This window comes from Microcaecilia unicolor, chromosome 4, assembly GCF_901765095.1.
Source record: "Microcaecilia unicolor chromosome 4, aMicUni1.1, whole genome shotgun sequence".
Classification (NCBI taxonomy): domain Eukaryota; kingdom Metazoa; phylum Chordata; class Amphibia; order Gymnophiona; family Siphonopidae; genus Microcaecilia; species Microcaecilia unicolor.
The window spans coordinates 362,319,923-362,345,313 of NC_044034.1; the positions used below are offsets into that span (position 1 = coordinate 362,319,923).

Sequence of the window (25,391 nt, forward strand, 5' to 3'; positions counted from 1 at the left end):
CCAGAGCCGGTGGTTGGGAGGCAGGGCTGGTGGTTGGGAGGTGAGGATAGTGCTGGGCAGAATTATACGGTCTGTGCCAGAGCCGGTGGTTGGGAGGAGGGGCTGGTGGTTGGGAGGCGGGGATAGTGCTGGGCAGACTTATACGGTCTGTGCCCTGAAGAGGACAGGAACAAATCAAAGTAGGGTATACACAAAAAGTAGCACATATGAGTTATCTTGTTGGGCAGACTGGATGGACCGTGCAGGTCTTTTTCTGCCGTCATCTACTTTGTTACTATCAAACATATAAATGGTGAGTGACCGTACTCACCCACAAATGTGCAGTAGAGACTTCCCTCTTTGTCCTGCCCCCGCGTCAATACGTGATGACGGCGGGCGGAACAGAGAGGGAAACTGCGCGAAGGGGAGGGAGGAAACCGCCGACGTTGCTACCGCTCCCCCCCCCCCCCAAGGTCGCTGCTACGGGCTACCCCTCCCCCCACCCGGCCCCACTCTCTTCGGTATTGAACTTACATCGAAACGCAGCAGGCACATCAGCTGAGCTCCCGTCGGCCTTGCTTCCCTGCCTGTGTCCCGCCCTCGCCGACGTTACGTCACATGAGGGCGGGACGCAGGCAGAGAAGGAAGGCCGACGGGAGCTCAGCCGATCTGCGTTTCGCGCTGTAAGTTCAATAGCGACGAGAGTGGCCGGGTGGAGGGGGGGTGGCGGCGTCGGCGACTCCGGGTGGGAGGAGTGGTGGTGGCGACCTCGGGGGGAGGGGCCTTGGAAAAACCCCATACTACTAGCCCGTTTTAACGGGCTCAACGGCTAGTGTTACTATATTTGCTGCACAAAATGGCAGTGCCTGGCCTGGCATGGTGCATCCTAGGATGCATGGGGTGGGGGTGGGGCAGTCTGCCAAATAAGGGAATTTCTCCCTTAGCTGGTAGTGTGGGTTGAGGCTACCATGCTGGAAATACACAACTGAGACAAGTTTCTCTTTTACTCCTCAATCCTAGGAGTGAATTCAGCAAGTTCTTCATTCCCACTGATATCCCGTCACAGCATAGAGCTTAAGTGGCTACTGAGTGTCACTGCTGTTAGACTTCTGCTTTTAGATTGCCCTAACTGGGGTATCCAAATATTCTCCTAGATGTCTTGGGCCTTTGCGCTGGATGACTCTCCCCTCACATGCAGACCATTCAGCTGTGAAATTGGCTCTGGGGCCCCTGGTTTGGCTGGTGGGGGTCCCCAACCCCCACCAGCAGTAGCGTTTGTCCCACACTGGTCTCGCCGCATTGCCTACCCTGCTGTTCTCAGTCGCGCTTGGTAAAAGGGCCCCAAGGTGTCCCATAGCAAGACCCAGGCTCTGTACGTGTATTCATGGCAAAAAATGCTTAGTACACAAGCCCCATAGACAGAGGGTCCTGAGAAGGGCTGCCAAGAAGGTTCAGAGTTTGCCTCATAAGCCCTGTGACGTGACACTTGCAGACCCAAATATTTGTACAGAGCGAGAGGAAAGACAGGAGGAAGCACAGTTTCCAGCTTTTCAAAAGGATGGGGGGGGGGGGGGGGGGGGGGGGGGTGCTAAACCTAACGGAAGTCATCTCTCCCAGGACAAAGTCAAGGAGTATGTTCAATGTTGGGGGTGCTCAAGCAATCACAGAGCTGGGAGGAAGTATCTGAAAGCTATAAATAGCATAAAGGAATGACATTTTGATACTAAGTTAAAAGGGGCCTGATGCAAGAGTGGTGTGAGGAAATGTTTCTTTACAGATAGAGTAATAAATGTAAAGCCAATGAGATAAGTTAGTAGACTGTCAGATTGCAACAGAAGCGTAAGGGACAGACTGGATTGGCTTTAGGGTATCTGCTGTCGTATTCTGTTTCTGGGGCCAATGCAGAAAGCTATTGCGGGCCAAAGTGGTCCGTGCGCTCGTTACGGGGCTGCAAGATACAGAAAAGGTTCAGCGATCAAATTAACTTGCACAGTAGACGTCAGTGCACAGCATATTAAAATGCATATTGAAGAGGATATTAGCTAATCCACAGCAATGCAGAGAAGCTTCTAATCCTTGTCTACAGTGCAACAACTCAACTGCCAGGTTTGAGGCAGGATTGAAGGGTTGGGGGGAGCCCCTGACCTCAATGATCCCCCCCATAGCTTTCTATATGGCTTCCTGATAGTCTAGCAGCTCCACCCCCTTCCCCCAACATAACTAAATAGCTCTGGTAATCTAGTGGTTCCTTTCCTCCTTCCCCCTAATCCAGTTTCCAGAAATAATCCCGTGTAGTCCAGCAGCCCCCACCTCCGACTTAAAAAAACTAAATCCCTGTTGTCTACTGGCATCTCCCACTGGTAACATACTAAATGATGGCAGATAAAGACCTGTACGGTCCATCCAGTCTGCCCAACAAGATAAACTCATTTTACATGGTATGCAATACTTTATATGTATACCTGAGTTTGATTTGTCCTTGCCTTTCTCAGGGCACAGACCGTAAAAGTCTGCCCAGCACTGTTCCTGAAGTAAAAGTTCTGGAGCTAATTTCGAAGCCCTTTAAAATTTACACTCCATCCCTATCTATTCAGTCGCGATCAGGGCGTAGACTGTAGAAGTCTGCCTAGCACTGGTTTTGTTTCCCAATTACCGACGTCGCCACCCAATCTCTGCTAAGATTCCGTAGATCCATACCTTCTAATCAGGATTCCTTTGTGTTTATCCTACTCATTTCTAAGGAAATATTAATAAACGGTTTTGATTTCATTATTAATTATTTGTTTGCTCCCAGTTATTTGGACAAGCCTGGTTCACTTTTCCCACTTCTTTTGTACCCTTCCTATCAGTGCATGAGGCAGTCACCGCTTACATACTGATAGGAAGGTGACATTTTGCAATGAGTTGCAGATTTAAAATGTGTCAGTAATGTGCATGCTCGTTGATTACTGCACCCTGCGATTAATTTTTTTTTATGTGTGAACCTCGCATTAGAAGGCATTCAGTTTAGCAGCTCTAAAGTCTGGCTTACTGCATCGGCTCCTCTGAGTTTTATTTTCCAGCTGACTTCCTTCTTTATTTCTTCCCCCTTTCCCTGTTTAGGTGTATCTGCTGTATCTGGCAGAAACTGTTCGTTTTGTCTTTGGGGATTGACTAACTAAAAGTGTCAGTGCCAGGACCATATTTTATATTCATGTATTTTATTTATCCATCCATCCGTCAGTCAGTCAGCTGTTATAATCTGTCAAGTAGCTAATGTTAGCAGATGAAAATCAAACATATAAACGGCAAGTGACTGACTCACCTGCAAATGCGCAGTACAGACTTCCCTCTCTGTCCCGCCCTCGCGTCAAGAAGTGATGACGTCAGAGGGCGGAACAGAGAGGGAATCGGAGTCACTGTCGGACGCTGCCGCCTGGAAACGAACATCGCGCACACCAACCTCCCCCCTGCCCACCATCCCCGCCGCCGCTCCCGCCCTCCTCCGCATCGGGCCCCCTGCACTGACCTGACAGCGCCTCTCACCTCCATGTGGAAGCGCTGCAGGCAGCAGTAGAGCGATCTGCTGCTGCCTGCAGCGCTTTCACACGGAGGTGAGAGGCGCTGTCAGGTTAGTGCAGGGGGCCCGGCACGGAGGGGGCAGCGGCGAGGAGGGTAGCTGGAAATCTCGCCTGTTTTTTATGGGCTTAACGGCTAGTTAAACCATAAATGACAACAGAGTTTAAAAAACAAGGCATCTTGCTTGTTTTAGTTGAAATAAGTTTTTCATGACCCCAGAGCAGAGGACTTGTGAATGGTTTTTGGAAATTGTTTCAATCAGCGTCTGGTGAGGAGGCAAATTTGGTGTATATAAGTAAACCCCTACAGATGTTGCAAAGCTTAAGGTGGCTCTCTCTCTCCCTTTTTAAATTTTATTTTATTTTTATAACTTTCAACAGATTAGAATAAACAAGTATCCACTTGTTCTGAAGTAGAGGAGTGTGGTAGCCGTGTTAGTCCACTCTTAAGGTTATCAATAGAAATCAAACAAAATAAAACATGGAAAAGAAAATAAGATGATACCTTTTTTATTGGACATAACTTAATACATTTCTTGATTAGCTTTCGAAGGTTGCCCTTCTTCCTCAGATTGGAAATAAGCAAATGTGCTAGCTGACAGTGTATATAAGTGAAAACATTCAAGCATTAAAGACTGTCATAGTAATGCTTGAATGTTTTCACTTATATACACTGTCAGCTAGCACATTTGCTTATTTCCGATCTGACGAAGAAGGGCAACCTTCGAAAGCTAATCAAGAAATGTATTAAGTTATGTCCAATAAAAAAGGTATCATCTTATTTTCTTTTCCATGTTTTATTTTGTTTGATTTCTATAGATTCTACATGGAATGTTGCTATTCCACTAGCAACATTCCATGTAGAAGTCGGCCCTTGTAGATCAGCAATGTGGCCGCGCAGGCTTCTGCTTCTGTGAGTCTGACGTCCTGCACATACGTGCAGGACGTCAGACTCACAGAAACAGAAGCCTGCGCAGCCTTCTACATGGAATGTTGCTAGTGGAATAGCAACATTCCATGTAGAATCTCCAATAGTAGCAACATTCCATGTAGAATCTCCAATGGTATCTATTTTACTGTCATAGTAATGCTTGAATGTTTTCACTTATATACACTGTCAGCTAGCACATTTGCTTATTTCCGATCTGAGGAAGAAGGGCAACCTTCGAAAGCTAATCAAGAAATGTATTAAGTTATGTCCAATAAAAAAGGTATCATCTTATTTTCTTTTCCATGTTTTATTTTGTTTGATTTCTATAGATTCTACATGGAATGTTGCTATTCCACTAGCAACATTCCATGTAGAAGTCGGCCCTTGCAGATCACTAATGTGGCCGCGCAGGCTTCTGCTTCTGTGAGTCTGACGTCCTGCACGTACGTGCAGGACGTCAGACTCACAGAAACAGAAGCCTGCGCAGCCTTCTACATGGAATGTTGCTAGTGGAATAGCAACATTCCATGTAGAATCTCCAATAGTAGCAACATTCCTTGTAGAATCTCCAGTAGTAGCAACATTCCATGTAGAATCTCCAATGGTATCTATTTTACTGTCATAGTAATGCTTGAATGTTTTCACTTATATACACTGTCAGCTAGCACATTTGCTTATTTCCGATCTGAGGAAGAAGGGCAACCTTCGAAAGCTAATCAAGAAATGTATTAAGTTATGTCCAATAAAAAAGGTATCATCTTATTCACTTGTTCTGAAAAATGGCTTACTGCTTGTAACAACCAGAGCCTCTCTAAAGAAAATAAAACAAGGAGTACTCAACAATAATTGAAAATAGTTATAATAGAGAGATTTAATATAATAAAGGAACAAGAAAATAAGCCTTCTTAGACCACAATAATTGGAGGAGTGGCTAGAAAACTTAGAGAGTCAAGGAAAAATTAAGATAGAGAGAAAAACAAAATAAGGCTTAACAAAGACTAATAAGCCTTGCATCTTCATTGTCCAATTTGAACCTGAATCTTTTGACCTGGAGCTCGCTTCTCATCTACAAAAAAACGAATTGTTCTGGGCAATAAAAAACGTAATGAATCCCATCATATTTAATTAAGCATTTGCATGGGTAAGATAGTAAAAAAGATGCTCCTGTATTTTTAGTCTGTCTCATAGCAAGAAAAACTTTCCTCCTATCTTGGGTAGATTTGGTGACAGCAGGATACATCCAGACTTTTTGACCATAAAACAGAGTCTTAGAATTCCGAACGTAAAATCTCATCACATTATTAAGATCTTGTTCAAACATAAAAGATATAATCAAAGTGGCTCTCTGATATCGATTCCTCTAATAAAGCTGACAAATTATTCAGATCTAAACCGCCTTCTTTAACTTGAGAAGCTTCTGGTCCAATATTCCCCTGGTTCTTTGGAAGTAATTGGCATAAAGTAAATTTGTTTGCTTATTTTTTGATTTGGCCTATTGTTCAGCAGCGAACGCTGCTCCTGTTAGGATACAATTCTTGAATCCCTGCATTGAGCGAGCTTCCCTTTATGCCTGATAGTAGCACTGGTGTTCTGTGCTTTTAAAGTAATCATTCTTCATGCCCCAGCAGTGCCAAGGATATGGGAATCCCTTTTGCTTAGGGAGGTTACGTTTACAGTCAGAAGCAGGGGGCGTAGCCAAACAACAGATTCTGGGTGGGCACCAAGTGTTCTCCCCCGCCCCCCCCCCCCCCCCCCGGCACCACCGCCACCAGCAAAAAGATATCTCGGCTGGTGGTGCCAGTTTTGTGGAGAGTAGCGTTGTCGTTACCATCAGGGAGAAGTCTTCAGCTGGCGGAGCTTGGGATCCCCACCAGCTACCGCTAAACTTGTGCTATTGTTGGGTGGGCCTGAGTCCTAAGTGGGTGGGCCCTGGCCCACCTGTGGCTACGCCACTGGTCAGAAGTGCTTTGGTTTTTTTTCTGTGTATTTGCAGGTTTATCATAGGTGTTTGTCTTGCATTGTTTTGAAATTTGCTCCCTTGAGAATAGCTCATTGTGTTTGCTTTTACCCTGTAGGGCGATACCCGTCCTGATGGACCACTGTGCAACTTTCAGGCCTGGTGGCTCACTTACTTTGGTAAGCTGTTGCGTCATTACTGTTGCGCTGTTGTAGTGGATCTCGAAATGCTGCTTGTGTTCTTCCACATGTGCCGTGTTGCAGGGCTGCCGCGAGACTGAGCCGGGCTTGGCTGTCCCTCCCCCCCCCCCCCAGGATGCCGCGTAGCCAGACTTCAAAAATTGGGGGGAGGTGGAGCCCAAAGCGGGAGGGGGGTCACATTTTGCCCCACCTCCCTGCCCTCCCGCAGCAACTCCACATAACCTTGGCTAGCAGAGGACCACGAGCTCCGCCAGCAGAAGCCTTCCTCCAGTGCTGTTCTCCACTGCATTGCCCCTGCCCTACGGCTGCTTCCCCCTCACGTCGCGCATGCCCAATTCCATCAAAACCAAGCATGCGTGACATGAGGCAAAGCTGCCGCAGGACAGGCAACGTGACAGAGAACAGCGTTGGAGGAAGGATTCTGCTGGCGGGGCATGGGAACCCTCACAAGCCAAACCAGAGGCCCCCAAACCGAGCCCAATTTGGAATCCTGTGTCTGCTCCTCCCCAGCCTCTAAGGAGGGGGGGCCCGCACTGGAGTCTGTTAACGCGATCACCCGGGTTCCGTCAGGCGCAGGAGAGAGACAGACCCCGGCGCTGGGCCCCCCTTGGAGATCGGGCCCAGGGGAATCTTCCCCCCCCCTCCCTCGGCGGCCCTGGTGTGTTGGACTGGAACGAATTCAGCTCTCTCCTGATAGAGCTGATTTATATGTTGGTGTCTATATTCTAGCCCTAATGTGTTGTACTATAAATGCACAGTGTTTCTCGTAAGGGGTGCTCAAAAACACTCTGTGGGACCTACATCCATTTTCAAAATTACAGGGGTTGCCAAACATATTACAGATTTCCCCTTCCTGGACACAATGAAGGAGCTTGCTCAATATTAGGGGTGCCCTGCACTAGGGTTACCATATGTCCAGATTTACCCGGACATGTCCTCTTTTAGAGGACATGTCCGGGCAACCGGGTGGGTTTGGCCAATCTGCCCGTTTGTACGGATTTCTGGACACTGCCCACCAGCCTGCCTGTTTGTCCAGAAATCCAGACAAACGGGCAGGTTGCTAGCCTCCCCTCCCCTTACTTACTACTGCCCTGGTGGTCTAGTGACCTCTTCCGCCTTCGGGGCAGGAAAGAGCCCCCTCTTTCCTGGCCGGAGTGCTGCTCTGCCTGCATCCTTCCTGTTCGTGATCTCTGCGCCGATTCAAAATGGCCGCCGAGAGTTGAAGTGACCTCGCGAGACTTCAACTCTCGGCGGCCATTTTGAATCAGCGCCGAGATCACAAACAGGAAGGATGCATGCAGGGCAGGAAAGAGGAGGCTCTTTCCTGCACCGAAGAGGTCACTAGTCCACCAGGGCAGTAGTAAGGTAAGGGGAGGGGGGTGACAGGGAGGGGGAGTGATGGGGTGTGTGACAGGGGGCGGAGCAAGGGTGTGAAAGGGGGTGGGGTGTGAAAGGAGGTGGGGTATGTGTCCTCCTTTTTGGGGGACAAAATATGGTAACCCTACCCTGCACTTAATGGCACCCCACAGAACTGGATCCTCTGCCTACACTTTTTTACTTACAACCCTGTATAGTGTCTAATTATAGACCGGTGGCCTCTAAACCCCTATTGGAAAGACATTGCCGGAATGTATTCACATAAAAACTTTATTTAAAAAAATATGTAATATAGTTTGATATCTGCCTATCTCCAAAGCAACCGTTGTACTTCTTCTCAGAGGAATGTTCTGATCTCTTTATCCCTATAAGAAGTTTGTAAACTGCTTAGAACTGAAAAGGTGTTAGTGGGATATAAGCCCAAACGTAATGTAATGGAGGGTGAGGTAGTACAGCACCTGACGAGTTATCTGTTTTATCAGGATATTCTACATGAATCTCAAACTGGTTTCAGAAAAGGCTACAGCACTGAGACAGTCCTGGCCACTTTATCATCTGAGAGAAGGCAAGACATTAGCATTTGATCTGGTGGATCACTCTGTTCTGTTATCACTTCCGGACTATTATGGGGTGGGATGTACTGTTCTTCAGCGGTTTAAGGATTTTACATAGTAACATAATAGATGACGACAGATAAAGACCTGAACGGTCCATCCAGTCTGCCCAACAAGATAAACTCATTATACATGGTATGTGATACTTTATTCCCGAGTTTGATTTGTCCTTGCCTTTCTTAGGGCACAGACCGTAGAAGTCTGCCCAGTACTGTTCTTGTACTAAGTTCTGAAGCTAACGTCGAAGCCCCTTAAAATTTACACTCCAGTCCATCCATATCTATTCAGTCACGATCAGGGTGTAGACCCTAGAAGTCTGCCCAGCACTGATTTTGCTTCCCAGTTACCGGTGTTGCCACCCAATCTCTAAGATTCCGTGGATCCATTCCTTCTAAACAGGTTTCCTTTGTATTTATCCCACACATGTTTGAATTCCACTACTGTTTTCATCACCACCACCACCTCCTACAGGAGGGCATTCCATGTATCCACCACCCTCTCCGTGAAAAAATACTTCCTGACATTACTCCTGAGTCTGCCCCCCTTCAACCTCATGTCCTCTAGTTCTACCTCCTTTCTGTCTCTGGAAAAGGTTTGTTTGCAGATTAGTACCTTTCAAATATTTGAACATCTGTAGCATGTCACCTCTGTTTCTCCTTTCCTCCAAGGTATACATGTTCATGTCGGCAAGTCTCTTCTCATATGGTTTGCAACGCAAATCCCATACCATTTTTGTGGCTTTTCTTTGCACCGCTTCCAGTCTTTAGCAAGATACGACTTGCAAAACTGAACACAATACTCCAACTGGAGCCTCACCAATGACTTGTAGAGGGGCATCAACACCCCCTTTCTTCTGCTGGTTATACCCCTCTCTATGCAGCCTAGCATCCTTCTGTCCACAGCCATCGCTTTTTTGCATTGTTTCTTCACCTTTAGATCCTCAGATACCAACACCCCAAGGTCTCTCTCCTGAGTTGAGCTTACTAATCTTTCACCTCCTATCCAGTATCTCTTTTTTGGGTTTCTGCACCCTAAGTGCATCACTCTGCACTTCTTGGCATTAAATGTTAACCCAATGTAACTTATTAGGGTTCTAATCGTTGTATCTAGTATTAGCTTGTAAAATTGCATTCACGCGAGAGAGATATTGAAAATCTGATTTGGAAAGAACACAGAATTTGAAGAAATTTTTGTGATAAGCTATAGAGATACGGTCGGGGGAATCAAAGATATTTTCAGAACCGTCATTGACTTGGAGCACCCACGGTCAAGAATAGCAGTGGAGACAGTGGAATCATCGCAATCTACATATTCATCAAAAGCTAAGTTAAATGTAGATTTATGAGACAGCTAATAACTAGAGTTGCGATGACCACACAACTTTCTGTTTATTATAGAAAACAAGAATTTACAAAACAGCTGATTTTTTTCTCCTGAAGGTCAAGTCAAGAGCGTGGGGTTCCCTGATGGGTTGAAGTCATAATTACTTTTCATGGATTTGAGTTTTTCACATCCTGAGCAACAGATAAGAGTTTAGATTTATGCACTTTGATTAATAAATTGGTAAACGTTATTACCCCTCCCTCTGTTTTTTAACTACAGATTTTTTCTTCCATTTGAAATTGATTCTGGAAGTTTTTATTCTGTTTTTTTTGGAGGGAGGAGGCGCCTATGATGCTAGCCAACACAGTGGTGTCCTATTTTAAAGGTACCCTGGGCTTTTGAGGCTAACTTTATATATTAGTATATTTACATACTTTTGATCAAAGTGCCCAGTCTATGATAAAAATATAGAGTGTTTGTTGGAGTATAGTTTCTATATTCACTAATTTATACCAGTTAATCAGTTCTTAACCTTTTGAATTATTTTCAAATATTTGATTTAATATTTTTGTTAGTGCTCAGTATATATTGAAGTGCCAAACCACCGTTTGTGATGGATCCAGTATATAGCACAACAATTTTCATACCATCATAGCACTGGACCCTGCCTATCCCACCTGCCAGAGCAACTGAGTTCAACTTGAAATTATTACCAGTCTCTATTCCTTTTCACTTCATCAGCTGCAAGTCTTTGTATTACTTATCTTATATCTTGTAGCAGGTCCATATGTGTCTCATAGTTGGCAAACAGTATATCCAACTGTGACATACGTGTTAAAAAAACTTCTTCTAGGAAAACCGTTGATGTTCCCAACGTGAGACCAAGTTTTGCCTTGATGGCGTCTTCAGGAGAAGAGTTGACCACAGTTAAAAATACTTTAAAAACAGCATTATCTTCACAAGAATTTGATCAGCAAGTTCAACAATTAGATTATTGCAATTCATTATACTGCAATATCACGATCAGACTTCAAAAAAAGCGTCAGTTGCGGCAAAATACTGCAGCCAGATTGATCTTTAGAGTAGGTAAATTTGATAGTGTTGCTCCACTTGCAAATCTTCATTGGCTAACTATAAACAAACATATCCAATTTAAATTAGCTTGCTTGGGGCTTTTTTTACAAAGCCGCGCTATCGATTCTCGGGTTTGGCAAATGAGAGGAAGCCCATTCAATTCCTATGGGCTTCCTCTCGTTTGCCGCGCAGGAATCACTAGAGTGGCTTTGTAAAAGAAGCCCTTGGTTTTTAAATCACTTCAGGGTCAAACCTCTGAAGAACTGAATAAAACTACTTGGTATTCCTAATTTTATACCTAATTCTTGCTTTTTGCGAACTTTACACATAGGCTATCTGTCTCTGAAAAAATATTCATTTAAAATGTTTTAATGAACACTCTTTTCCGTGTTAGGACGCAAAAAATTTGGAACACTTTACCCGAGAATTAAGACAGATTCCATCTTACTTTTATTTTTGAAACGCTTTAAAAACCTACTTTTTTATTCTGTTGAATTAATTACATGAAAGTTTTGAACTGTACAGAGTTGTATATCCCTCAAATGCCGAGGTACTGTTTGATTGCGATCTGCTACAAATCCTAATCGGAATGTAGGCAGAATATAAAATACGGATAGAACAGAATAGACCCCAGAAAAAAATAAATCAGAAAAAATAAATAATATGCATTAACATGTGATAAAAGGTTACGTACCACAAAACTCTTTAATATGTCTTTTGTTAAGCATTTTCATGCGTGCTAGGCACATGGTTAGGTCTGGACACCCTTTGGTAGACATACTCCGTAGTCTAATTACTTTTCTAACATAAACCAAGCAGATAAATTAGGTTGTTACAGACATATGCAGTACGGTTTACTGTTAATTAACTTTGCTCTTTCTTAAAATTATTTTCTCCAGCACACAATGCATTCCTCTGGAACGTTTAGCCCATGCCTAAAGCGCTAAAGATGTGAGCGTACCTTAGTAAAAGACCCCCTTTCAGGCTTATTTTCGAAAGAGAAGGGCACCCATCTTTTGACACAAATTGCAAGATGGGCGTCCTTCTCACAGGGTCACCCAAATCGGCATAATCGAAAGCCGATTTTGGGCGTCCTCAACTACTTTCCGTCGCGGGGACAACCAAAGTTCACGGGGGCGTGTCGGAGGCATAGTGAAGGCGGGACTGGGGCGTGCCTAACACATGGGCGTCCTCGACTGACAATGGAAAAAAAAAAGGGCATTCCTGACGAACACTGGGACAACTTTACCTGGTCCTTTTTTTTTCTTACGACCAAGCCACAAAATTGTGGCATAAATGACCAGATGACCACCGGAGGGAATCGGGGATGACCTCTCCTTACTCCCCCAGTGGTCACTAACCCCCTCCCACCCTCAAAATATTTTTTCCAGCCTCTATGCCAGCTCAAATATCATACCCAGCTCCATGACAGCAGTATGCAGGTCCCTGGAGCAGTTTTAGTAGGTGCAGTGCACTTCAGGCAGGTGGACCCAGGCCCATCCCTCCCCTACCTGTTACACTTGTGATGGTAAATGTGAGCCCTTCAAAACCCAGCAGAAACCCACTGTACCCACATTTAGGTGCCCCCCTTCACCCCTTAGGGCTATGGTAGTGTTGTACAGTTGGGGGGAGTGGGTTTTGGGGGGCTCAGCACCCAAGGTAAGGGAGCTATGCACCTGGGAGCAATTTCTGAAGTCCACTGCAGTGCCCCCTAGGGTGTCCGGTTGGTGTCCTGGCATGTCAGGGGGACCAGTGCACTATGAATGCTGACTCCTCCCACGACCAAATGGCTTGGATTCGGATTCGGTCGTTTTTGAGATGGGCGTTCTCAGTTTCCATTATGGCCGAAAATCGGGGACAACCATCTCTAAGGTCGACCTAAATTTCGCAATTTGGGTGTCCCCGACCGTATTACCCAGACGAAAGATGGACGCCCATCTTGTTTCGATCAGGGGCGTATCTGAGGTTCGGCGGTAGGGGGGCAGGGGCTAGAGTGAGGGGGCACATTATAGCCCCCCCCCCGGCCGCCGCCCCTCTACCGCCGTCAACCCTCCCCTACCGCCGTCAACCCTCCCCTGCCTACCGCCGTCACCTACCCCCGCCGTGGTCCGCTTCCTCCGGTCCGGTGCTTTTAAAAATATTACTTCAGCTGGCGGGGGGACCCCCAACCCCCGCCAGCCCAGCCGAGGTCTTGTTTTAAGAAGTTTTTCCATCCTCGTGCTATTGAAAACTGCCTGCCTGCATCCCTTCCAGTTTCGGACTGAGTCTGACGTCGCAGCACGTTGTACATGCAGGGGGCCCAGGCCCCTGTGGCCCCACGCAGATACGCCCCTGGTTTCGATAATACGGCCCGCCCCTTCACCGGGACGTCCTGCGAGGACGTCTTCAGGAAAACATGGGCGCCCCTTTTGATTATGCCCCTCTTTGTTTCCCACTACAGCCGCAAAGGGGACTGATCCTGTCTTTTCCTCAGCCTTCTGTTATTACAATTAAATCTTTGAGATTTATGACTTTTAGCAGTATTTCTGTGATTGTTCCCTTTTTATAGATATGTTTGCTTTGACTTCTTGATTCAGACACATGAAGCTTACCTTTTTGTTCTCAGAGAGGGCAGTTTTTTCAAAGCCATTTACCTGGGTAGGCAGCGATTTAAAGACGTAAATGGTCGGTCTAGAAACTGGCTCCCTCAGTGCAGTTTGAAGCATGCATGCTGTTCCTTAGTTTCAAAATTGCTCTCATTTGATCGGAAAGGCAGCATATGAATTTTAAATAAAGAAATAGTCATTTTTTTCATAGGAATATGAATCTTTTCTTGACACCTTAAAATTCTGTATTATTAGTTTGCTTAGGGGTCCGTTTACTAAGCCTACGGTAGTGGAGGCGTGTGTATTGGGCGCGCAGCAGGCCAGTTTTTACCGCATCTACAAATTTTGTTTTTAATGGGACGTGAAAAGGGCCTGCGGTAAAAAATGAAACATGTGTGCGCCCCAAACTAGCCTGAGCCCTTAACACCACCCGGTAAAGGCTCATGCGCTACACGTGCGGTGACCGGCTGGTGCGCGCCAAGTGCTGATTACTGGTGCGCAGAAGAGGAAATAAATAAATAACTCATCCAGGCATTATGGGCGCGTGCCAAATCTGAAATTATCTCCAGGAGGGCACGCTGGCCTGACGGTACTCTCATTTTGGCGCACTGTGATAAACACAGGACTGCCCTACCCTGAGGAGGCTGCCAGAGGGCGCTGCCCTAGGGAAAAGACTGGAAAATGCCCTGATCTGGTCACTAGAGGGAGCCAAAAGGGGTAGGTCCAAGTAATGACTTGAAGGGACAGCTAGGGGGTGCTCATGGTATAGGACCTGCCCTTCCCTAAAGAGGCCACCAGGGGCAGCTCTCAGAGTAGGTGAGGGAAAGGTGGAGAGAGTTCTGGGCCTGGACCTTTCTGGAACCGGGGGGGGGGGGGGGGTCTAAAGAGGTGGGGAGGATTATTAGCCACCCTATAAAGAGCACCCTCCAAGAACAGGAAGGAGGGGAGGAGATGGGAAGCCTGCTGGAGGAAAGCCCCTGGAAGTGGAGAGAGAAGGATCCCTCTAAAAACCAAGAAGGTATGCCTTTTGGTAGTAATGGAACTGTGTATTATTGGAAGTTGAATGATATGCTGGAAAGATGCTGGAAAGAAGTTGTTCCCCACAACACTGGAGCAGGGTGCTAATAAAGGGGATTTGTATCTGGTATAGAGTGAATTTGCATATTGATGAAAGCTGAAAAACCAGGGTTATATTCCCAAGAAGGGTGACAGGGGGCCATCAGGGGTACCGGAAAAGTGACCTGTTACCAGAGGAGGACAGCAGGGAGGCATGTCCACGAACTGGTGATAAATGAGGGAATCGCCCTGAGTTAAAGGGGAAGACCAAACATTGAGACCAAGTTTACAGGTTGCCATAGAGGAGTTTTGTCTCTGGGCCTTTCTCAGAAACAAAGTGCTAGTGAGCCCTGGCTGAGGGCTTGTGATGATGGACAGGAGCTACAAGAGGGCCCTCAGCACATGAGTACCCCTGGGGGATTACAGCACACGCATAAGGGCCCTTTAGTAAGCACAGAGTTCTCACTTTTAAGATGCAACATCTTAACTTTTTCTGCTGACAAGTAGGGCGTGTCAGCCACACAAATGGATGGTATCATCCGATACCACCAACTTGTCCAGTTCTGTCAGACCTCAGAGTAACCTTTCTAAGGACTTCATACACAGTCACTACCTCACAATTGCCCTTGGTCTATGTTTGTCAAAGCTTCTTTTCTTTCTGCTCCTTATTTCTCAGTCAAATTTTCTGCTCTGTGAAAAAGAGAAGACCGACTTAAAGTCTCTGTCCATTTGTATTTGTGTTGACCTTGCTTAGATGTCTGGTTCTTACATCCTCTGCAAGGAGGTATGAAAGTTCTGGAATTGGGCAATCTCTTGACTGACGCATTCCCTTTAACTGCAGATGAACTCAACTATTTCCTGAAACCTCAAGGATGGACCAGAATATTAATAGACGATATCTTCCAGACATGGAGAGTCCTAACCATAGATCTCCCTGTATCGTCAGACAACAAGAAATTTCCAACAGACTAAGCAAATACAGATTGGCAACAGATGCCTTCACCATGTACTTGGGAACAAGGGGCTTTTATGCCTTTCCCCCATTTTGCAATTAATCCAAGGCTTTACAAAACGTAAAAAAAAAAAAAAGTAAAGCAGGAGAAGGCATCCATAATCTTCATAATCCTATCCTGGCCATATCAGATCTGATTTCCTCGTCTGTATCAGCTGTCGGTCGCTATTCTGATTCATTGGCAAAATGGCAACATTTACTTAACTATTAACACAAGATCAAGGAAGGACTCTTTAGCCATCATCCAGGTACTATCATTAACAGTATGAATATTGAATGTTCAATAATAAACAGTCCCACAAAATCTTTTCCACAGCAGGGCCAATGCTTGCTATTTTCTCGATCTCTTACATAGGGAAAACATGGGAAAAGCTAAATTCCTAGGTCATATGGAAAGCTCGGCAGCAACTCTTTTCACACAAGGATACACCCTTGCCAAAATCATCATCGTCTTCCTTTAATTTATGAGCTCATTTTACTTCTAATCATAATTTCTTTCTTCATATTTTTAATATATTTTTGTCATATTCTTTTAATTTCAAAACCTTTAATTAAATATTCATAAAACTTACCTGTTTCTTATGGACATTCTGCATGTTTACTGTCCAGGTAGCGTGTGAGACCATACTGCAAAGTCAATGGGTAGTGGTAAGGTCTCGGGCTGAAAATAGACGCGTGCTGGTTTTCGGTTTGCCACATGTCCGTTTTCCGGCCCAGTAAAAGAATCCCTTTTCTCCAGACAAGGTACACTAAAGGTCTGGCGCTCTCCAAAAACACATGCCCACACTGCCGCAGGCCAGTTTTTGGGGCGCCTTTGTAAACGGGCCCCTAAGAGACCAGAACGACCATTCTGGGAATTATAATAACAAGTGCAAACATTAAAGCATAGATCCACCAGCACAGCAATGAAGACTCAATTTATGGAAACAAAGGTTTTCAGATTCTTTCTAAACAATATATAATGTGGGCAGCATTGCAAGGCTAATGGCAGTGAATTCCTTTAGCCAATTAGTGTCAATAATTGCTTGTTATGTTCAACTATCAGCGCTGATTGGCTTGTTAAGCTAATTAAGTTGCACTATGTAGAATCCAGGGGATAGTGCTCCTACTAAATCTAACTGTCTGGTTACCTAGTCAAAAAAGAAAGAATCAGTTTCATTTGACAAGACCTGTTGAAACCGTGCTACCTGTTCATTTGATTCCAGAAATCTTACTATCATCTGTTTTAAAAGTGTTTCCATTTATATAGGGTTCAGTGAATCCAGACTGCCCCAATTTGACTGCCCCTATCGGACCGACCGTTCACTTGTCTATTAGATTGTAAGCTCTTTGAGCAGGGACTGTCTCTCTTTGTTAAATTGTACAGCGCTGCGTAACCCTAGTAGCGCTCTAGAAATGTTAAGTAGTAGTAGTAGTATTACATATAGCAGTGATTTAACCAGAGCTGAGATTGTGATGTCATAATGCCTCATTCCACCAATGCCTAAGAGCCAACCTCATCAGTGATGTCACAATGGCTTGATTGTCCTATATTTGTCTCACTCTTATCTATTAGATTGTAAGCTCTTTGAGCAGGGACTGTCTCTCTTTGTTAAATTGTACAGCGCTGCGTAACCCTAGTAGCGCCCTAGAAATGTTAAGTAGTAGTAGTAGTATTACATATAGCAGTGATTTAACCAGAGCTGAGATTGTGATGTCATAATGCCTCATTCCACCAATGCCTAAGAGCCAACCTCATCAGTGATGTCACAATGGCTTGACTGTCCTATATTTGTCTCACTCTTATCTATTACATTGTAAGCTCTTTGAGCAGGGACTGTCCTTCTATGTTAAATTGTACAGCGCTGCGTAACCCTAGTAGCGCTTTAGAAATGTTAAGTAGTAGTAGTAGTAGTAGTATTACATACAGTGATTTAACCAGAGCTGAGATTGTGATGTCATAATGCCTCATTCCACCAATGCCTAAGAGCCAACCTCATCAGTGATGTCACAATGGCTTGATTGTCCTATATTTGTCTCACTCTTATCTATTAGATTGTAAGCTCTTTGAGCAGGGACTGTCTCTCTTTGTTAAATTGTACAGCGCTGTGTAACCCTAGTAGCGCTCTAGAAATATTAAGTAGTAGTAGTAGTATATAGGGGTCCTTTTACTAAGCTGTGGGACAAAGGGCCCTGTGGTAGCAGCGGAGCCCGTTTTTCCCACGCACCAGGGCCCTTTTTTTTCACAGCCGCTAAATGCCCCCCCCAAAAAAACGGGCTCATGGTGAGAGAACTCTTACCGCATGGCCATGCGGCAGGGAGCCCTTACCCCCATTCATTGAGGTGACGATAAAGGTTCCCACGCTAACCCAGCGGTATCTGAGCAGTGCGCGGTGATGCCCGATTACTGCCGGGTTATCAAACTCACAAGCCATTTCCGAGGGTTTTTCTTTTCCCCCTGGAAATGGCGCACGCTCGGGGCTGGACTACCACTGGTGGCCGCGTTGTGCTGGTGGCAGTCCCGGAAGAGCGAGTGGTAAGCCCACGTTGAGCTTACTGTCGTTCTGTAAAGGGCCCCTTAGTTAACACAGAGGTCAGATTACCAGCCTGTAGTTCCCAACCTCTTCCGTACTTCCACTTTTGTGGAGAGGAACCACAACCCCCTTCTCCAGTCCTCCTGGACCACTTGAGACTCTAAAGAAGCATTGACAAGGACAGACAGTGGAGTGGCCAGCACTTCCTAATGCTGTAGATTCAAATGGACCTGCTGACATATAACATGTAGACATATGGAACCTGATGGCCAATAAAGGTTCTAGTGGCTATTCTGTAGAGTTTCATATCTGGATGCAATATTGCGTAACATACTTAGCCCTTCTCCATCTGTGTCTGTACAGGACAGACTTCAGGCTCTTTACTTCATCCAGATATAATTCCCTTCTTTCTCCTTTAATTAAACACTGGTCCATGCTTCTAATTACCTCTAATATATGGTAGTCATAATGAAAATTGGTCAAATCAGATTTTATGATTGCCACTGGCTACCTGGTAACTGCACTTCTGTTGCACTGACTTTATCACTCTCATCATGTAATAATGTGGTATTTGCTTTCAGTCCTTTGGGACTGCGGATGGGTCAGGTTTTTAGGATATCCCTAATGAATATGTATAAGATAGGATTTGCATGCATATTACTTCCGTATTTATTTTATTTAGTTACATTTGTACCCTGCGCTTTCCCACTCGTGGCAGGCTCAATGCGGCTTACATGGGGCAATGGAGGGTTAAGTGACTTGCCCAGAGTCACAAGGAGCTGCCTGTGCCTGAAGTGGGAATCAAACTCAGTTCCTCAGGACCAAAGTCCACCACCCTAACCACTAGGCCACTCCTCCACTCCTTAGAGATGGTCGTCCCCGGTATGCAAATTTCTCTCATTCATAGTCATTACAATCCCCGTAGTGGACGTTCAAACTCTTCAATTGATGACTCTCTTATACAATTTACCAAATTCTAGTAAATTGTATAAGAGATTCATAGTCATTAGAGATATCCTGAAAACCTGATCCATTGGTGGCCGTCGAAAGCTGGGAGTGAATACCACTGTACTAACATATGCCAATGCAGTTTACTGGAAAAGAGGGAGCCATTTCCATCTTACTATTGTATTCATCAACGTTTTTTGAAATTTTAAAAAAAGTAAAATAAAGAATATTACCTCCTTGGAAAATAATTAGAACCCTTTTTTGGATTGATGGTTTTGTTAACTGGACTGTTGTATTCTTGGGATCATTCATTAAAGAGGACAATTTTCAAAGTGATTTTCTGCGAATAAAATGCATTATACTTGTTAATCAGATATCTGAAAACTGTCCTTCCTCAGTAAGACTACAGGGGCACGTGGCGGGGCATAATCGAACGGGGCGCCCAAGTTTTCCTGAGGGCGTCCTCGCAGGACGTCCTGGCGAAGGGGCGGGGAAACCCGTATTATCGAAACAAGATGGGCGTCCATCTTTCATTTCGATAATACAGTCGGGGATGCCCAAATCTCAACATTTTGGTCGACCTTAGAGATGGTTGTCCCCGGTTTTTGCCGATAATGGAAATCGAGGACGCCCATCTCAAACGACCAAATTCAAGCCATTTGGTCTTGGGAGGAGCCAGCATTTGTAGTGCACTGGTCCCGCTGACATGCCAGGACACCAACCTGGCACCCTAGGGGCACTGGTGGACTTCAGAAATTGCTCCCAGGTGCATAGCAACCTTACCTTGGGTGCTGAGCCCCCCAAAACCCACTCCCCACTCCCACAACTGTACAACACTACCATAGCCCTAAGAGGTGAAGGGGGGCATCTACATGTGGGTACAGTGGGTTTGTGGTGGATTTTGGAGGGCTCACATTTACCCCCACAAGTGTAACAGGTAAGGGGGGGGATGGGCCTGGGTCCGCCTGCCTGAAGTGCACTGCACCCACTAAAACTGCTCCAGGGACCTGCATACTGCTGTGATGGACCTGAGTATGACATTTGAGGCTTTCCAAAAATATTTAAAAAAAAAATTTTTTTAAGGGTGGGAGGGGATTAGGGACCACTGGGGGATTCCCTCCGGTGATCATCTGGTCTGTTCGGGCACCTTTTTGAGGCACTCCAGGGCCTTCCCAGTCTGCCACGTCCGGCCCTGTCTGATGCAACATCCTGTTGTGAGGGCCGGAGGCAAATGGAAGTCCCCGCAGCGCCTGTGTGAATTGCGGGCGGCCCGAAAATATAAGCTGGAAGCACTGCAGCGGCGGGTGGGGGAAGAAGCAGGAAGCAGCAGATTCTGGACCTGCCGGAGGAGAAAGTAGGGAGCGATTCTGGATTGTGAGTGGCAGGAGGGAGGTCAAGATTTGCTGCGGCAGCCCTGAGAGTTTGCCGCGGTGCACAGTTTGGGAAACGCTGGACTAGTTCTTAGGTGCATATCTGGCATGTACACATGTATGTGCACACATATGCGTATATGATAAATATTCTAAACATTTATACATGTAAATGACACATAAATGTTGCTGCCTGTTTTGCAGAATTACTCCCTAAGGGGCCCTTTTACTGCAGCGGGTAAAAATGACTGTGCAGTAGGTTTGCAGTTGCCGGGCAGCTCCTGCGCTAACCTGGCGGTAAACGGGCAGCGTGTGGCACTGTCCGATTACCGCCGCATAACCCCCTCTGGAAATATTTTTGAAATATTTCCGCTAGTGCCGGAAATGCCCCACGCTGGGGGTGTAACAACTGCGGGCATCCGTGTTGGGTCAGCGGTACTTCAGGGTTGCTGCACGGCAAAACCCATTGCCCCACGGCGACCCTTTACTACTACTACTACTATTTAGCATTTCTATAGCGCTACAAGGCATACGCAGCGCTGCACAAACATAGAAGAAAGACAGTCCCTGCTCAAAGAGCTTACAATAAAGTAAGCAAATCAAATCAATTAATGTGAACGGGAAGGAAGAGAGGAGGGTAGGTGGAGGCGAGTGGTTACGAGTCAAAAGCAATGTTAAAGAGGTGGGCTTTCAGTCTAGATTTAAAGGTGGCCAAGGATGGGGCAAGATGTAGGGGCTCAGGAAGTTTATTCCAGGCGTAGGGTGCAGCGAGACAGAAGGCGCGAAGTCTGGAGTTGGCAGTAGTGGAGAAGGGAACAGATAAGAAGGATTTATCCATGGAGCGGAGTGCACGGGAAGGGGTGTAGGGAAGGACGAGTGTGGAGAGATACTGGGGAGCAGCAGAGTGAGTACATTTATAGGTTAGTAGAAGAAGTTTGAATAGGATGCGAAAACGGATAGGGAGCCAGTGAAGGGTCTTGAGGAGAGGGGTAGTATGAGTAAAGCGACCCTGGCGGAAGATGAGACGGGCAGCAGAGTTTTGAACCGACTGGAGAGGGGAGAGGTGACTAAGTGGGAGGCCAGCAAGAAGCAGATTGCAGTAGTCTAAACGAGAGGTGACAAGGGTGTAGATGAGGGTTTTGGTAGAGTGCTCGGAAAGAAAGGGGCGGATTTTACGGATGTTGTAAAGAAAGAAACGACAGGTCTTGGCGGTCTGCTGGATATGAGCAGAGAAGGAGAGAGAAGAGTCAAAGATGACCCCAAGGTTTCGAGCTGAGGAGACAGGGAGAATGAGAGAGCCATCAACAGAAATAGAAAACGGGGGGAGCGGGGAGGTGGGTTTGGGGGTTTGCATTTAGGGGGCCCTTAGTAAAAGGGCCCCCTAAATGCAAATGACCATATTCTGAACATCTTATTTTAATGTGTGAATTGTCATTTTATAAAAAAAAAAGGACCCTCCCTCTTGTTCTCTGCTGTACACGAGGCAGCACCTACTTCAGTCCCTGACATCGTTTCAGTATTGTCATTTGCCATCGTGCTGACACCAGGCCGCGACGGACAGACCCCTTATCCTTGAACCTCGCAAATCTTTGTTAGACGTGAGCCATTAGAGCTTTGGGAAATCCATCAGAAGTTCATTGTGCTTGAAAGGGCCGTCAGTCTCCTTGCATTATCTGATTTACTTTCTCCGGGCTGTGGTACAGATGGAATTAGATCCGTAGCAGAAATCAGTGTGTGAGAGGCAAAACTACTGTATCACTGGAAACTAACCGCGAAAGCACCTGTAACAAAAAGCTTTTTTTTTTTTTTAATTATTCTTACTACAGATTCACTTATGATACTTCCTTCTCGGTCACTTAGATTTAAACTACAGAAACTGCATGTGTAAACAGGTGTTCAAGATGTGGAAAATAGCAGGGCATTCAGTATATTTTATTGCTTGGTTACTGCCACTGGCATACAATAAACCACTCCGTTGTTAAAATAAGTGGTGACTGCAGACACGGTACATGCAGTGAGACCCAGTTGGTCAGAAAGTGCAGAAAATTATGAGCAGTGATTTGCTGATATTTATTTGGATTTACACAGACGTACATTGCTGTTGTGTATATCATTTCGGCAGTGAGCAGGAAAGCCCCCTCCCCCCTCCCCAATGTGCACGCGCTTCTTCCTCTGATTTTTTTACGGGATAGGAATTACACTGCTGTTGCACACATACGTTTGTTACTCTGCATAGGGGAAGTCTCCCATCGTTTGCTTTTTTTTTTTTTAACTTCACCTTGTGGTTGTGCTCTCTTTACCATAATGCTGCCACCATATTTCTTCTGCTTTCTCTCCAACCTGCTCTTCTCAGTTCCCGTCATTTCCACCTGTTCTGACTCCTCATCTCTCTTACCTACCCATCCGCTCCATTTTTCTTTCTCTTACACTTCCATTCATTTTCTTTGCCTCCTCTGTTTCTCCATCTCCTCTGTTATGTTCCTCACCTGGTTCCAGGCCTGCGTGGCCGGTTCGCCGGCGAGGTGCGGTCCGGCTGAGATAGCCGGCTATTTTGGATGTGGTTTCTCCAGGATGGGTCTGTTTCGGTTTCCTGTTTCTGGCAGCCGTCATCTTGGTTGGATCAAGGACAGCAGCCATCTTGGCTAGCTCAGGAAGGGGCAGCCATCTTGGAGTAACGAGGTCAGGAAGGAAGCCCATATTTGGATGTAGGCACCTCTGCTGATGGAGGCAGCCATCTTGAATCAGCATCACATGCTTGAGCCTAATTCCTCCACTACTTAAGGCCCTGCCTTCAGTCCTTTGTTGCTTTGGCCTCAATTGTGTTTGAGGTGCACGCCGGTGCTGTTTGCCTTCAGTGCCAGTGTTCCAGACCTCGGCTTGTTTCCTGGACCCTGCTTGTTCTGCTGCCTGCCTTGACCTTGGACTGTTTTTGACTACTTGTTGCCTACGGATTTACCTGGTTTTTGGACTGTGTCTGTTTGCCTACCTGTCTGGTCAGTGGTCGTGCAACCCCGCCGGTTCCAGAAGTCCTGGTGGCTGCCCGAACCTGGGGGCTCAACTCCCAGGGAACGGCGGTCATTCCCCAGGTGAAGCTAGGGGTTGTCTGGCTGCCTGACCGAGTGCGGTGTCACTCCATCCTAGCTGTGCTCAGTTGGGGCACAAGGGCTCACATTTCTCCAGTCATAACATCCTCATCATTTTTCATCATTTCTTACACCTTGCCTCTGTCCATGTTTCTCTCCTGCTTAACCTTTCCTTTTATCCTTGTTTAAAGTTCCCTTCCCAGAAGGCATTTCACTCTACCACTAGTACCTTTCCTACATATTTCTATATTGCAACTAGACCTCACAGCCATTAAGAGAAGTAAAGGGAATGGGACTTACATACCACCTTTCTTTGGTTTTTCCAACTACATTCAAAGCAGTCTACATGTTATATACAGGGTTAAGCGACTTGCCCAGAGTCACAAGGAGCTGCAGTGGGAATCGAACCCAGTTCCCCAGGATCAGAGTCCGCTGCACTAACCACTAGGCTTCTCAGGATTGATTGTTTTGCCTCTGGAGATCATTCCTGACCCGGTTAGGATGCTAGACCACCATGGTTTAAGATAGGCCCGTGGGGAGGGGGAACTCTATCTGGACATGGGGGGGAGGAGGAAAGGAGACTCTGTTTGGTGACGGTGTAGTGGAGTGGGGGAATGGGTGCTGTTTGGCAGGTGGGGTCTAGCTGGTTTCAGGTTCGGTTTCAGCCAAAACCAAGTAGCAAATTTTGGCTGCAAATTTGGTTTTGGCCAAAACTGAAAAGCCTTGTTTCAGTTGACTTCTAGAGAGGATGAATGTTTCCTTGCAGCACAGAGCGCTGAGGAGTGGGGATTCATCACCTGTAATGCTACCCTGTAGCTGAAAGGTGGAGAAGGAGCCTAGTGGCAACCGGGGAAGCCCAGTTCAAATACCACTGGCTGCTCCTTGTAATCTTGGGTAAGTCACATCACCCTCCATTGCCTAGATCAGTGATCCCCAAACCTGTTCTGGGGGAACTCTGGCCAGTCAGGTTTTTAGGATACCCACAATGAATATGCAAGAGATAGATCTGCATATCAAGTTAGTATATGCAAATTGATCTGTGGATGTCCTGAAAATTTGACTGGCTGGAGTTTGCCAGGACAGGTATGGGAATCGCTGGCCTAGATTGTAAGCCCTTCAGGGACAGGGAATGTACCTGAATGTAACTCACCTTGAGCTACTACTGAAAAAGGTGCATGCGAGCCAAATCCAAATCAATAAATACAGTCTATCAAAGGCTGAAAAATGTATTATTCTCATTACAGTAATGGCTAAAGACATTCTATTATCCTGCTCAACCATAGCAGTTTGTTAAGGAGCTTAAGTGGCGTATGCAGGCCATTTGTTTTCTTTATAAGGACTCATAAGTTGCTGTGGCTTGCAAATACTTGAGAGAAGCAAGTCTCTGGACTTACCTGTCGTGTCTTTTTTATATTTCTTGATTCCTCACATTCTCAAGAGATGTTATAAAAAAAGAGATTGCCAGTGTAGCCTATTAACTCATCTCTTCGTTTGGTATGGGGGATAGATGTTGGTCATGTTTTATCCGAAAAAGTTTGGAACTCTTTTTGGTTAATTGCGATGAGGCCTTTATCCTCTGCATCGTCACAACAATCACTCTATTTTTTATATCAGAGATCTACTTGGACGCCAAATAAACTTTGTAATGCGGGCTTATCGAAAAGCAATAAGTGCTGGCATTGTAATACCTATACGAGAACTTTATTTCTTATGTTATTTGAATGTCACCTTGTTCATTCCTTCTGGACACAAGTATGGTCTGTAATTCAATCTATATTTCACGTAAATATTGTGGTTTTTAAATTATATTCT

General features: G+C 45.8%; 1 protein-coding gene across 2 annotated transcripts in view; it reads left to right on the forward strand.

Annotated features, from left to right (window-relative positions):
• Positions 1–25,391, forward strand: part of LOC115469558 (cyclic AMP receptor-like protein A) — a 714,125-nt gene that overhangs the window by 177,612 nt on the left and 511,122 nt on the right. For both annotated transcript variants that reach the window (XM_030202334.1, XM_030202336.1), the window contains one exon: positions 6,543–6,603. In XM_030202334.1, the coding sequence (XP_030058194.1) occupies positions 6,543–6,603 (61 nt within the window). The remainder of the gene's footprint in view (positions 1–6,542; positions 6,604–25,391) is intronic.